Source organism: Pyxicephalus adspersus, chromosome 12, assembly GCF_032062135.1.
Source record: "Pyxicephalus adspersus chromosome 12, UCB_Pads_2.0, whole genome shotgun sequence".
Taxonomy (NCBI): domain Eukaryota; kingdom Metazoa; phylum Chordata; class Amphibia; order Anura; family Pyxicephalidae; genus Pyxicephalus; species Pyxicephalus adspersus.
Window position 1 is genome coordinate 14000083 of NC_092869.1, and position 13583 is coordinate 14013665.

Below are 13583 nucleotides of genomic sequence, written 5' to 3' on the forward strand. Positions count from 1 at the left end.
AAGTGGGGATTTTAGTGTAGGCGAAAAAATACGGGGTTATCCAAAAGAGCAAAAATATTTAGTGCGAGAAATTACGGGCTTAGCCGTTGGGGGGTTAACTACAGCAAGATCCCACATACTTGTCTTTTGCTTCTAATAGTCAACTCTTCTTGAATAAAGACTTCAGAGGATCCAGCTAAAAATTTTTAAAGTATATTTATGTTCCTGCATTGCTCAACATCCCTCGGCTGCAAAACTGCACTACTGGTTAAAACTAGGTTTAAAGTTGTGTTTTAGATTGTGGGAATATTCGTTCAATATATCAGGGAATTCAAATGTTTCCTTTCTTGAGAATCAAGGAAAGCTAAGCAAATTTTTGCATAAGCTTCCCATATACATTACCTTTTTTTAAATGGTATTTTAGTTACCTTTTTTGTTTTTCTCCTTTGTGACCACTGTCATTGACATCGTGGGAGCAGCTGGGACCTCGCTGTTAGGAAGCCTGCTGACCTGCAGCGAGCGAAAAGTGCATTTTAAAGTGTTCTTGGCAGAAGTGGACTCCCTCTTTTCAGTATCTTTCTTCTTTTCAGTGACTGGAGCAGCTATCCAATAGTCCAACTGAAGCCCCATAAGTTCACCTCCTGGGCTTTGACTGAAAAAGATTCAATTAACAACAATTTCATTTTTTGATGTATATAATCTTCTATGCAGCTGTACAAAATAGTGGTTTAAATTTGCTGTGATTATATATTGTAACGCTGCTTTTAATTAAAACTTGTTTAATTGAAAAAAGTGAAAGGGGGTCTGAATACTTTCTGAAGCCACTGTGTAGAAGTAATTTCTTGTAGAGAGCCTGTAAAGAGCAGGTGTAGAACTAGTGAACTAGTTTAAGCCCCTATTAAGTGTAAGAAGTATGAAACCAGAAAAGGTGAGATATTTACTTGATAATTCGTGCAAAAATCGCAAGCTAAACAATGCTCGGCTAATACAAAACAAACAATACAACAATTCTTTATAGACATCAGGTCTTGGTCTCGAAGCATTTCGCCATCAAGCTTCTTCAGGGGATTTGAGACGTAATATTGTAAGATGCGTACAGGAATGTCAGGGATGTGAATGCATATCTTAGTTGTAGAGAGTAAGGGTGCCAAAAGCAGTGCAGTTATACCTGGAAAATGTAGGTAGTTGTTATTAGGATGACAAAGATTTAGTTCCTAATGGATCATTCAGTGTAGGCTGATGGGGAGATGAGGAACCACTTGCCAGATGTTGCGGATTTAGGGTAAGTGTGCAAAGATCCACAACGGATGGTCTGGAAAGCGGATCCTCATTTTCTCATCAACCGCCGCTGAGCAGCTCCACAATGCTCCTGAACAAGGCATCCACTAAGGACTCAATCTTTGTCATTCAAAGGAAATATACAGAGCAGTCACTTGCAAAGTGCCAAGAGGTTCTGCTGAAAGATACTGTTGGGAAGTATAATACCATGGAAATGGGTTTTGCAGCTCTTGTTCTCAAAACTCAGGAGACCTAGTAATCATACAGATGCAACAGATCTGGTGCAATAAAGGTGAGAGAGAATTTAAATAATTAAATCATAGAAATGTCTTGGTATTCCTTTGGTAATGTTTTTATTTTAATTTAAACCCTTTTATTGCATAAGATATATTGGGTGATGGAAATGTGATTAAAATACATGTAAATAGTTTATCAAAAACAATAAATATTGGGCTTACTACCTGGGAGAAGAAAAACCAGCTGTAACAGATGGTGATGAAGGTGGTGTTGGCGATGCTTCCTTGATAACTGGTGAAACGGAAGGAGGAGTGGATGACAGTACAATAGAACCAGATGGAGCAGCATCATCTGAATCGCCTGTTTAAAACAGACAAATAGCAAATGTAACACATACACAAAAAAAATCTTGCAATATAAAAAATGAATAAGTACTATACTGGTCTCTGTTATCATGTATAGGAACACTAGATATTGTTTTCAAACAATAAAAATACTTTTTTTATTACATATTTATTAAAATATTAGAAGTACCTTCAGCAGTCAATACAATAAAGTACTACATATTTTGCAGAAAAAAAATAATCCATCGTAAGTTTCAGACCATAAAGTTCCCAACAGGGGTGGTGCTGTCCCCCATGGGCACTGAAGATGTGTAAGGGGGCATTTCTCATCCAAAGCAAATTAAGGGGGCGTAGAAGACCAGTCGTCACCCCCTAGGGCAAAAGGCATGGGGATCCCTTTCCCCCTGTGCTGCTCAGCTCATCCTCCTCCATTTGATCCACAGGTCTGGCTGTGGATCATTGAGCCGCCCATCATTTGGATATTGGCGGATCAATAGTGCTTTGTCATCGGTGGAAGTGGGACAGACCAATGTCCTTTGAGATAATCCTACCCTTGGAATGTGTGCTGCTTCCCGCCCACCTTGCACTGTGAAAAAATCCCACTCCCCTAGTACAGCAGCAGCAGCATGGGAGTTTTGTCTGTGTCCATGTTGCGGTCATTACCCCCAATGTATAAACCTTCATATCGCCCACCCCGATTGTTGTAGAAACTTGAAATTTTTAGGGTACATAGGGGACCCCGAACATAACAAGTTGCCAGATACGGGGTCTCAAACACAAAATTTTAATAAGAATCAGTGATCTTTTCTCATTTAAGTAGATCTAAAGTAAAAATAAAAAGAAGACACCTTTATTTGCACAGATCCAGGACACATCCAGAGCACTCTTTGCGTCTGGAGGAAAAGAAGTTTAAGCTCCGGATAAGGAAGGGATTCTTCACTGTAAGGTCTGTGAAAATGTGGAATAGGCTCCCTCAGGAAGTAGTTTCAGCAACTACTATAGAAGCACAGAATATAACTGGGTATTAAGGCTTTAAAGTAAAAATAACAGTGACTGTTGATCCAGGGAACATCCGATTGCCTCATGGAATCGGGAAGGAAATTTTTTCCCCCTGTTGAAGCAAGTTTTACCAGGGTTTTTTTTGCCTTCCTCTGGACCATGTCTTATAGGGTTTTATATCTGTGATGTGTTTATTTCCCTAGTAGTTGAACTTGATGGAGAGAATGGTAGAGAGCTATGCCTTTTTGTTATCTAGCCTTCTAAATAAAGTAAAAATTGTAGTAATTGGCCATTTCAAGATTAGGGTCCCCAAAGTGAGTGTGCATGTTAGGGACCCCCGGGGGCCACTTCCATGGTTACATAGTTACATAGTAGGTCAGGTTGAAAAAAAGACATAAGCCCATCAAGTTCAACCACTAGGGAAATAAACATATCCCAGATATAAAACCCTTATAAGACATAGTTGGTCCAGAGGAAGGCAAAAAACCTCTGGTACAATTTGTTTCTACTGTTATCTTTACTTTAAATTCTTAATACCCAGTTATATTCTGCGCTTCTAGAAAAGCATCCAGCTTTTTCTTAAAGCAATCTATAATAATTGATGAAACTGCTTCCTGAGGGAGCCAATTCCACATTTTCACAGCCTTTACAGTGAAGAATCTCTTCCTTATCTGGAACTTACACATATTTTCCTCCAGAAGCAAAGAGTGCCATCTTGTTCTTTGTAATGATCTCAAAGTGAATAATGGGGAAGAGAGTTCCCTATTGTCTTTCTTGAAGCCATGCTGACTATCACTTATAATATTATTTTCTGGCAGAAACTCCTTTATGTGGTTCTTTATCAAACTCTCGAAAACCTTTCCAACTATAGACGGTAAACTAACTGGTCTGTAGTTACCTGGTAATGACCTTGCTCCCTTTTTGAAGATAGGAACCACAATGGCCTTACGCTAATCTATCGGTATCAAGTAAGTGACTGTAAAAAAAAACAAGCTCAGCTCTTTGAGGACACATGGATGTAATCCATCGGGTCCTGGTGCTTTGTCAACCTTAATTTTGCCCAACTGTTTCTCAATTATATCAATTTTGAGCCATTGTGACTCATTTAAGGCAATGACATTGCTATTATGAATTTGGACTTGAGCTTTGCCATTTTCCTTTGTGTACACAGAGGTAAAAGAAATGTTCTGTAAATCTGCATTTTCTTTATCCCCAGTTACCAACCCAGAGACATCCTTTAAGGGGCCTACATGTTTAGATCTGATCTTTTTGCTAATATTTTTAAAAAATTGTTTGGGGATTGCCTTACTTTCCTTTACAATCTGTCTTTCATTTTGACGTTTTGCACATTTTATCTGCTTTTACATATTTTGTTATACTCTTAGTTTTCAAACGATGAAGGTAACCCTTCATTTTTATATTTTTGGAATGCCCTTATCTTGTTCTCTATGGCTTTTTTTAACATCAGCTGTGAGCCACATAATCATAATATGGTCACTGCTACCCAGATTCTCTTTTATATGCACATTTGTTATAAGCTCTGCATTGTTAGAAAGAACTAGGTCCAGCAGAGTATCATTTCTAGTTGGGGCTTCTAAAAACTGTACCATAAAATTATCTTGTATTAAGTTCACAAATTTCCTCTCTTTTGCTGTCCCTGTAGTGCCATTACTCCTGTCAATGTCAAGGTAGTTGAACTCCCCCATGATTAACCTCCCTAGTGTTTTTAAGTCCATATTTTCATGCAAAAAGCGTTACATTTGTTTGCATGAAAATTGATTTTACATTGTAGTTCTATAATTCTTAGGCAAAACTCACCAAAATATGTCCAATATTTAATACATTTAATATTAAACTTTAAATAAAAAAAAACACAAAAATCTGTTAAAAAAATAAAAAAAATACAGAAACCTGTAATATAACTGTACAGTAGCATGTACAATATATATAATAAAATTACATATATATTATATAAAGATTTCTTTGTATTGGATTCAATACAGCTATTTTACTTTGAATCCAATACAAAATTATTTGAAATTCCCGCCGCTCCCCCCGCCTGCACCAATGTCACCGGGAAACCCTGGAGAACGTCTCTGCATTCGCTGGCTAAAGATCGAAGAAATAAGACGTGTCCCGAGGACCTGCAGGGACCAGCAGGATGCCGGGGGACACCAACGGAACCTGAGTCACCCTCTGCATTACCACTACGAGCGTTAAAGCACTTGCACTTTTTGCTGCTTTTTCAATCTGTGCTAGTAGTTGATTCTCTAATTCTTACTAAGCACTGGGGGGCCTATAGCGGAGTCCAATAAATATTTGTGTGTTATTCAACCCCACATTCAACTCCACCCATAATGCTTCAACCTCATCGCTTGTTCCATGCGCAATTTCTTCTTTCACATTCACTTTCAGATCACTTCTCACATACATTGAGACACCACCACCCCTTTGTTTGACTCTTGTGTTTACGTAATAGAGTATACCCAGGAATATTGGCAGCTCAGTCAAGTGAAGAACAAAGCCAGGATTCAGCAATGCCAACTAAGTAATGCTCTTTACCCATTAAGGCTTCCAACTTCCCAATTTTGTTTGCCACACTTCTAGCAATGGTGAACAGGCTCTTTAACCTCCCTAGCGGTATTCCTGAGTGTGACTCGGGGTGGGAAAAATTGCAAAAAGCTGGCCGGGCGGGAAATTTAAAAGCAGATTACGGAGTAATCTGCTTTTAAATACCGCCCGGGTCCCCACCACCCCCGCTGCACGCATCTGCAGTTAGATGCGATGCAGCATGCAGGATTTCTGAGATTTCCCGATGGCAGCACCCCCTGGATCTGCTGCAGCTGCTCGCATCTCCCGGAGGCTGATCTCCGGGTTATGCGGTGAGGATGTCCCCGCCCTGCTTCATTCCCCTGCTCGCATCTCCCGGAGGCTGATCTCCGGGTGATGCGAGCAGGAGAGTGAGCGAGGTAGGGACATCCCCACCGCATCACCCAGGGATCCGCCTCCGGGAGATGCAAGCAGGGGAATGAAGCAGGGCGGGGACATCCCCACTGCATCACCCGGCAAGATGTGTGACATCTTCCGGGTGATGCGGTGAGTGATAGATTCTGGGGGCGGGAAATTTAAAAGCAGATTACTATGTAATCTGCTTTTAAATTTTTTTTTACAGTGAAATACACCACAAAACACACAATAAAAGTACAAGTACATATTTTAGTGCACCAAGCATCATTGCCCAGTGCCCTGATTTACATTTTGCCCACTATTAGCCCTGACCTTGATCTGACCTTTTGATCACTTATAAATCACTTTGAAAGCAGCAATAGCGATTTGGAGTCCCTTGTGGAATCGAGCGATAGCGATTCAGCAGGAAATTTGTCATTGGACAGCGAAAGTGAACTGAGCGACGATTCTGGACCTGTGCGCACATGGTGTCCTATTGACCTTCATGCGGACCAGGGAGCACCGCCAAGATTTCCATTTACCGGCGCACCTGGAATGAAAACTGAGGCTGAATGCGGCAACCCCCTGGCATACCTGAAGTTGTTTTTGACTGATGAAGTTATCGAAAAAATTGTTGAGACAAACAGGTAAGCCGATCTTGTGTTTGCTAACGTTTTGAAATTTTTCGCTATTTTTTTTTTTTTTGCCAACATGTATGCTGCTCTGTGTTTGCTAACTTTTAGAAAATTTTTGCTCATTTTTTTTGCCAACATGTGTGCTGCTCTGTTTGCTACCTTTTTAAATTTTTTTGCTATTTTTTTTTATGCCAACATGTAGATTATAATATAATAAATAAATATAATTATTATACCCGGGAGTTAATCCTAAGAATTACAGGCCCACAATATAAACAAAAATTTCTACGCAAAAAAAAATAGGATCACTTTTTGCATCAAAAAATGACAGAATTAGAACGCTAGGGGGGGTTAGACCATTTATTAGTTTACCAGCATTGTTTGCCAAATCTTTTGTTTTTCAGCACTAGTACTCCACAATCCAATGTTTGGTGCTGCCAAATGTCTGTGCGTGGTTTTACCTCAAATATAAATTTGCCCATTCACCAAACTTAAAGGCTGCCTTCAGACTGGCGGTGAGGTGGCACTGCGGTTACCCCTTCCTTATGCTAAGGAACCCTGGCTCGGGGGAGTTGCTCAGTACCACTCACTGCGGCCTTGAGTCAAATCTGCAGACGCTGCTGTGTGAGGGACTGAGTGGCCAGTGGGGTGCCTGTTACACATAGCTGGCCACTTGCCACCAAGCTCATTTTACTAGTAATAATAAATTTTTTTTTTAATATATATTTTCATTATATTTTGAGTAATACACCAATATTGTTAATGTCTTCTAATAAAATAATTTAAACAATCTGTCCTTGTTTTTTAAAATATAGTATAGTTCAATCAAGGGGGGTGCTATTGAATTACTCCTTGAAAAGCTGGGTTCTGGCCCAAAAAAGGTTGGGAACCTATGGTTTAAGCTATAAATTACTGATCTGCCCAGGCTATAAATTACTGATACATCCCAAAAAAAATATTTGATGTTTTTTTTTTTTTTTAAAAGCTTAACTTCAAACGAAAAACCAAACATACAGTCGAGAAACGCATAATTGGAATTGTTTTACATTCCATGAATGAGAGCAGTATAGTCAGGTCCTAAAAGTGTATGCAATGCTAAGAGCTTCTTTGTACCTGGATGGATGTAGTCATACATTCACAATTTTGATCAGTTTGTATTACTGCATGCAGTTATATCAAGGTATTTTATTTAAAGGTAAAATGTTTATTATTGTTCAATTGTAGTTTTTCAAACAACAGGGATTTTAAATAAGTATACATACATTTAAACATACACAAATTTCAAATCTGGATGCTTGATAAATGTGCCTCGCTACCACTGCATCTTTTTCCTTATATTTACAGAAGGGAAAGGCTTGATGGAATGTTCTGGCAGATAGTTTAATACAAATTTTCACCATGATCACCACCCTGTCTGTGATTACTTGCAGATACAGAAGCAAGGCAGACAGCAAAAAGCTGCAGTGGAATGTGGTATGTGGCTGGAACACAAGTACATTCAGAAACTGCATGTTAATATATGTAAGAGAATTGAGTAATGCAAAAGCTACATAGTTATGTTGATAAAAAAGACAAGTCCATCAAGTTCAACCACTAAGTAAAAAAAAAATATTGCAGCTAAAAACCCTATAGACATTTTTGATCCAATTGATAGTCTTGCTTACTGCAGAAGCTTTATACACCTTCCTTGATAGGGTTCTTGGCCCGGTGATCATGTTTATGTCAATTAGACTGAAGTACTGCTGTTATAGGTTTGCCCAACAGGAGAGCTGTACTTATTTGGGAATGTCTACTTAGTGAATGCTATCTATCTAGGTGCTTTAGAGAGGGGTATTTATTGGTGTGTATGGGGCCCAAAAGGCTGTGTTTGGGATTTTTACTGTGTTTGGGGGTTTTACTCCATAGCTCTTGCTGACCCTGGTTGGGTTTGTAGTGCTCACTGTCACTGTTGGAGTATGAATAGCCTTTACCAGGGGAAGACCAGGTATAGTTAGCTCTTACTTGGGGTATACACAGAGATGGGAGGCAACACATTGCTGAAAGCCACAAGTATTGTTTAGTAGTTTCCTGCCCTAGACTGAAATCCAGATGTATGCAATCCCCTAAATATAGTTTCTTCCATAACCTCAATTGCTGTTACTTTCCTCCTGACTACAATAGCTGGGTTGCATAGCCTCTTAAGTCTAATCCTGAGCTGGCATGTATTTCCACCACAACTGTGTTGTAGGCCAAGTCCTGGGCCAAAACGTATTATGTTATCTAAGTCAGTTACATGGCAGCAGTTTAACAAGAGTAGAAAAAAAGGAAGGCAGAAAATTGTTTATTAATGGTTTCATGGAAAATGGTATTCTTGTCACACACTGGACACAATAATGCTACATAATATAATATGGACCGTTTTGGAAGGTTTTTTTTTTTTGGGGGGGGGGTATCCATTTGTACAGGACACCTGAGCACTAGCACTGCATTTTCCCTGTAGTTCTCAATTTATTTTTTGAATAAAAGGGATGTTGGTACACGGTTGCATATTTTTCTATACACTTCAAAACATTAAAAATACCCTCAATAATAACAGCTACAAATGCAAATACAGATGTGCAATGTCTAGTCATATTGAGGGCTACCTACTCAAACAGTAAAATATGGAAAGCAAACATTTAGAACACAATATGACAAACTTACGTTACAAATATTAGGATTGATTAATTATAGAGACAAACCAGTGCTGGAAAACTAACCTGAGGTTGCTGAGGACTGCTCAACAATGCCAACCTTTACAACCTATAAAAAGAACAATTAAAAAAAATGTTTTTGAAAATTTTAAAGAGAATAAACAAATATATACATTTACAGTGATTGTGGGGGACACATATGTATTAGTTGTAACTAAAGCGCCAGGCAAAAACACAATGAATACTACAGAGACAGAGAATTTCAACTTTCAGTTTTTTACGTTGTAATGTTTTTTATTTTGATTTAAAATAGAGTGTACAAACAAACAATTTGTGTAACAACTCAAATTTTGCAACATACAAAGCCTGTGTACAGCACGGACTAATGTGCCAGCATTTCAGCACACATGCCTTCAACACATTGGCCTTCTAGAATGTATGTGTAAGACAAATGTTGAAATATTTCTCTACGCCAAAAAAAAGTTTTTAGTTTTGAATAGAGTAGGGAAGGATTACATTTCTGGACAGTTTTACCGCAGTTCGAGGCTCCATTGAAGAGATACCTTCTCTTTTGTTCTGGTAATATTAACCTACCTGGTGTATTTAAAGTTCACAAGTTATTAAATCCACTTGCCAGGATATTTGCCGAAATATTATTATATTATTTGTACTAAATGAATATAATGGTCTTATTAAAGCAGTCTAGACATCCTTGTTCTGATTTGAGGATAGTGAAGAGGTTTAATGAAGATCAGGAGATGGTCATAAAGTATAAAACCCCTAAAAGCATACATTCCTTACAGGACGAATATTAGGAGAATACAATACATTTGATTTATAGCTAATCTACAATTAAAGAGCCACAGGAAGCTCAGAATCCTAATCCCCCCAACAAACTAAATAAAGCTAATTTCTTCTGTATGGCAAATAAGCATTTATGGTGTGAGTAGAATTTGTTACTGCATATATACTATATATTGTAGGACTAACTTGCTAATTATCTGTTGGACAAAAAAATCAGGACAATAGATAATACAATAAGATGTAGAGAATTACGAGAAGCTCAAGCTTTACAATGAACCAATCTTGTGTGGTAAATACTGAAGTATTAAAAATGTATGTATAGCAAATAGTAAAAACAATTAAGTACACTCTTCCTCATTCAAGCTGGTATGTCTGGAATCCAATCGCTTTACACTGGTGGCATTCCATCTGCTGCACTGAAAACTTTCTTTGAAACGATACTCAAGGTGGACAGGCAAGGACCTAGATTGATACTTTGACAAATATGGCAACATGTCCAGTTTTTAATCATTAGGTAATCAGGAACTTCAGGAGACCCTATAAAGAATGATACTAACTGCCATATCTGAACTTCCCCTTGTCTTGCCCTCATACTGCTTCTGTGGATGGAGATAGTTGGCCCTACCCAGCCTGGTGCTGCAGGAAGTGCTGGCCAAGACAAAAATAACAAATAAATGCTTGCTGATTCTGAATCTGTCCAGAGGTGGCTACACAATGTTTTTTTAAAAAGCTTTTAAAAAATTCCCCAAACTTTTGCAATAGTAAGGGTTCAAGAGTGTGGGTATCCAGTAGTCATATTTCTGTTTGATACACTTGTCACTGAGAAAACAAATAAGCATACTTCCCATGTTTGCCACAGTGGATTCTGAATCTGCTCCCTCTGTTCCCCACCACCTTCATTCTCTGCACAACTCCATAAATGTAAACTTAAAATGCCTCCTACTCATCCTGTTCATGTTTCCCACCTCTCTCTAACTCCTGTTGTGATGGATGCTCCCCCTAAATATCCCAACCCCCACTAACACCTCTACAGATATTAAAGGATGAGAGTTTTCTTCGTGTTCTCTGTGCTGCGTCAAATACAGTGTGGCTTCTAACATAAGAACAACCAGGGTGAGATAATTCAGCATGGTTTGCTGGATGAAAATTCCTGCCTCCTCTATAGGCTTCAACAAGTTACAAGAGTTCTAATAGGTTGGCACTCCTGGGTCAAAGAAGCTTAAGCTCTGACTTTGGTAACTGGCTATCTGATGTATCATTTTCTTTGCTTGTACAGGAAGTCCCATAAGCATATGTAATCTTGAATTTCAGTTGGTGGGCAAGTCACAGATAATTTTGTGGCATGGGAAACCATTCTGCCTTTGAAAGGTTGAAGGCTAAATTTTTGAAGTGTAGGATCTGCTTAAGTGGGCACAGACCTTTCTAGCCAAAGCACGAAATGTGATTGAATTTGCCAAGGCACATCACAGGCACAATCTTAGTTAGCAACCACACTGTGGACTTAAAGTAGCAGAGGGAAAACCAGTGCATGTTTAACATCAGTGCAAAGATCTACAAGAAGGCAGCATGGTGGCTCAAAGGTAGCACTCTGGCCTCTGCAGCGCTAGGTCCCAAGTTCGAATCTCAGCTACAACACTGGAGTCTGCATGGAGTTTGCAGGTTCTGCCCGTGTTTGCATGGGTTTCCTCCTTTCCACAATCCAAAAACATGTTTCGTTAAGCCTTTGAGCTACTCAGAACCGATCCTACTGCTGTTGCTCCTTTGAGGGACAGCTAGTGACATGACTTTGAACTTTTACAGCGCTGCGTAATATGTTGGCACTATGTAAATACAGTGTAAACAAAACAATAGTATTAATAAAGCTGTGGCTTCCTTAAAAAAAAGACTGCATTAAAGACATACGACTATAGTAGGTACATTAGATTGTGAGCCACTTTGAGGGACAGCTAGTGACATGACTACGGATTGTATATAAATAATAGTTATTAGTATTACTAGCTGCTGATCTTTTGTGAGGCCTACTTCTCTTACCAATCTTTTTTTAAATCTTTTTGTATTTCTATGGGATCAAGGGGAATTTCAGGTTGTTTCCAAACTTTTACTAGAGAGATTCGAGCAGCTAATAAAATCAGGCTAATCTGATTTCTTGAGCAGGTGGGTAAATGGCAATCCAATTTGCTAAACAATGCAGAATTTGGAGCTTTATCGATATTGTAGGAAGTGACATCCAAAATCAAAAAAAAACTGCTGAACAAAACACTTGGGCTTTTGGGCATGTCCACCAAATATGAACCATAGTGCCTCTAGACACAATCGCTAAAAAAAAAAAAAAATTGGAGAAATGTTCTGAATGTATTTTGCTAGTCGGTCTGGAACCAGATACGATCTCAATAAAACCTTTTATTAGCTTCAACCAGACCTGAATTCAGGGAGACTTTAGATAAAACCAAAAGTATTTAATTCCAGTCTTTCTTTTCCCAGCATACAACTAGGTCCTGTTCCCATTGTTCCATGTATTTAGGTTTTGCACTGGGAGCAGCAAGGACTGAATATAGCAAAGAGATCTGGCCTCTGGTATCAGCTAGAGATCGGCAAGAGCTTTTAAAAGAAGTGGATCTACAAGTAGGGGAAGCCATTCTAAGTTTGGAGTAGACATAGGACTTATTCTGTTGAAATCTAGGATATTCTGCACCTGGAAGTTCTCTTTAACTAGTTAGATAATCAAAGCCAAACAGTTCTGTAACAGTTCTTACCAAGGAGAATGAGGCGAGAAAATTTGCGGATGGGACTGCAGCTTATCCCAAATTGTCAGAGAATGGACAAGCGCCAGGGAAGGTCTACCATTTCTTTGAAATCCATAAAAAGGCAGATAAAGAAAGCTGTGGACAAGCTAGTCCCTCCAAATCTATTCATTGGGGCCTGGGACCAGAGACATTGCACAGTGAGATTTGGGCTAAATGTGCTGCTTTATAATAATGGATAATATGGGGGACTCCCAAACCTCCCTGGGTACGTAGATCGTAAAGAGAAGCTTTTTGAACCCTGCTTTTTTTCTCATTTCAAATAAATTGCATCATTTTTGTTTGCAATGATGTAAATTATGAGCATGAATTGGGATCGGAAGAGTGTGAAAGAAAAACTAGTCTAGGGAGAACATTAAAAAACGGTAAAAAGTTTGATAGGAGGGGGTCAATTTAATACCAAGATATTGAAGTGATTTTTCACTGAGCTTGTAAGAGTATCAATTAAGTTAACTGGAATATTATTTTTGAGAGCTTGGGATTTGGCACTGTTAACCCGTAGACCTGAGATTCTTTCAAATTCTCCTAGAAGCCTGAAAAGATTGGGTAATGTGGTAAGGGGGGGAAGTGATATACATTAGCACATCATCTGCAAACAGGGCGCAGTTATGCTCCGTGTTACCAAAAAGAATGCCTTTAATATTTGGATTGGATCCAATAGCAATTACCAACAGTTCCATGGCTAAAGCAAAGAGGAGTGGGGAAAGAGGACAGCCTTGTCTAGTACCTTTTTTAGTCAAAATGAAAGAGGACAGAAAGCTTCCCAGGGAGATAGTGGTCGAAGGTGTACCATATAGAGCCCTGAGAAGGGTGGTGAAGTGCGAGCCAAACCCCATTGCAGACAATGACGAGAATACGTATTGCCAAGATATGCTATCAAAACTTTTT

At 38.9% G+C, this 13583-nt stretch overlaps 1 protein-coding gene across 1 annotated transcript in view; it reads right to left on the minus strand.

Moving 5' to 3' along the window:
• The window catches only part of PACS2 (phosphofurin acidic cluster sorting protein 2), a 171531-nt gene that overhangs the window by 10621 nt on the left and 147327 nt on the right, over positions 1 to 13583 (minus strand). Inside the window, exons 19-21 of the mRNA XM_072428760.1 lie at positions 9157 to 9199; positions 1719 to 1854; positions 408 to 631 (exon numbers count right to left, since the gene is read on the minus strand). Of these exons, the coding sequence (XP_072284861.1) occupies positions 408 to 631; positions 1719 to 1854; positions 9157 to 9199 (403 nt within the window). The remainder of the gene's footprint in view (positions 1 to 407; positions 632 to 1718; positions 1855 to 9156; positions 9200 to 13583) is intronic.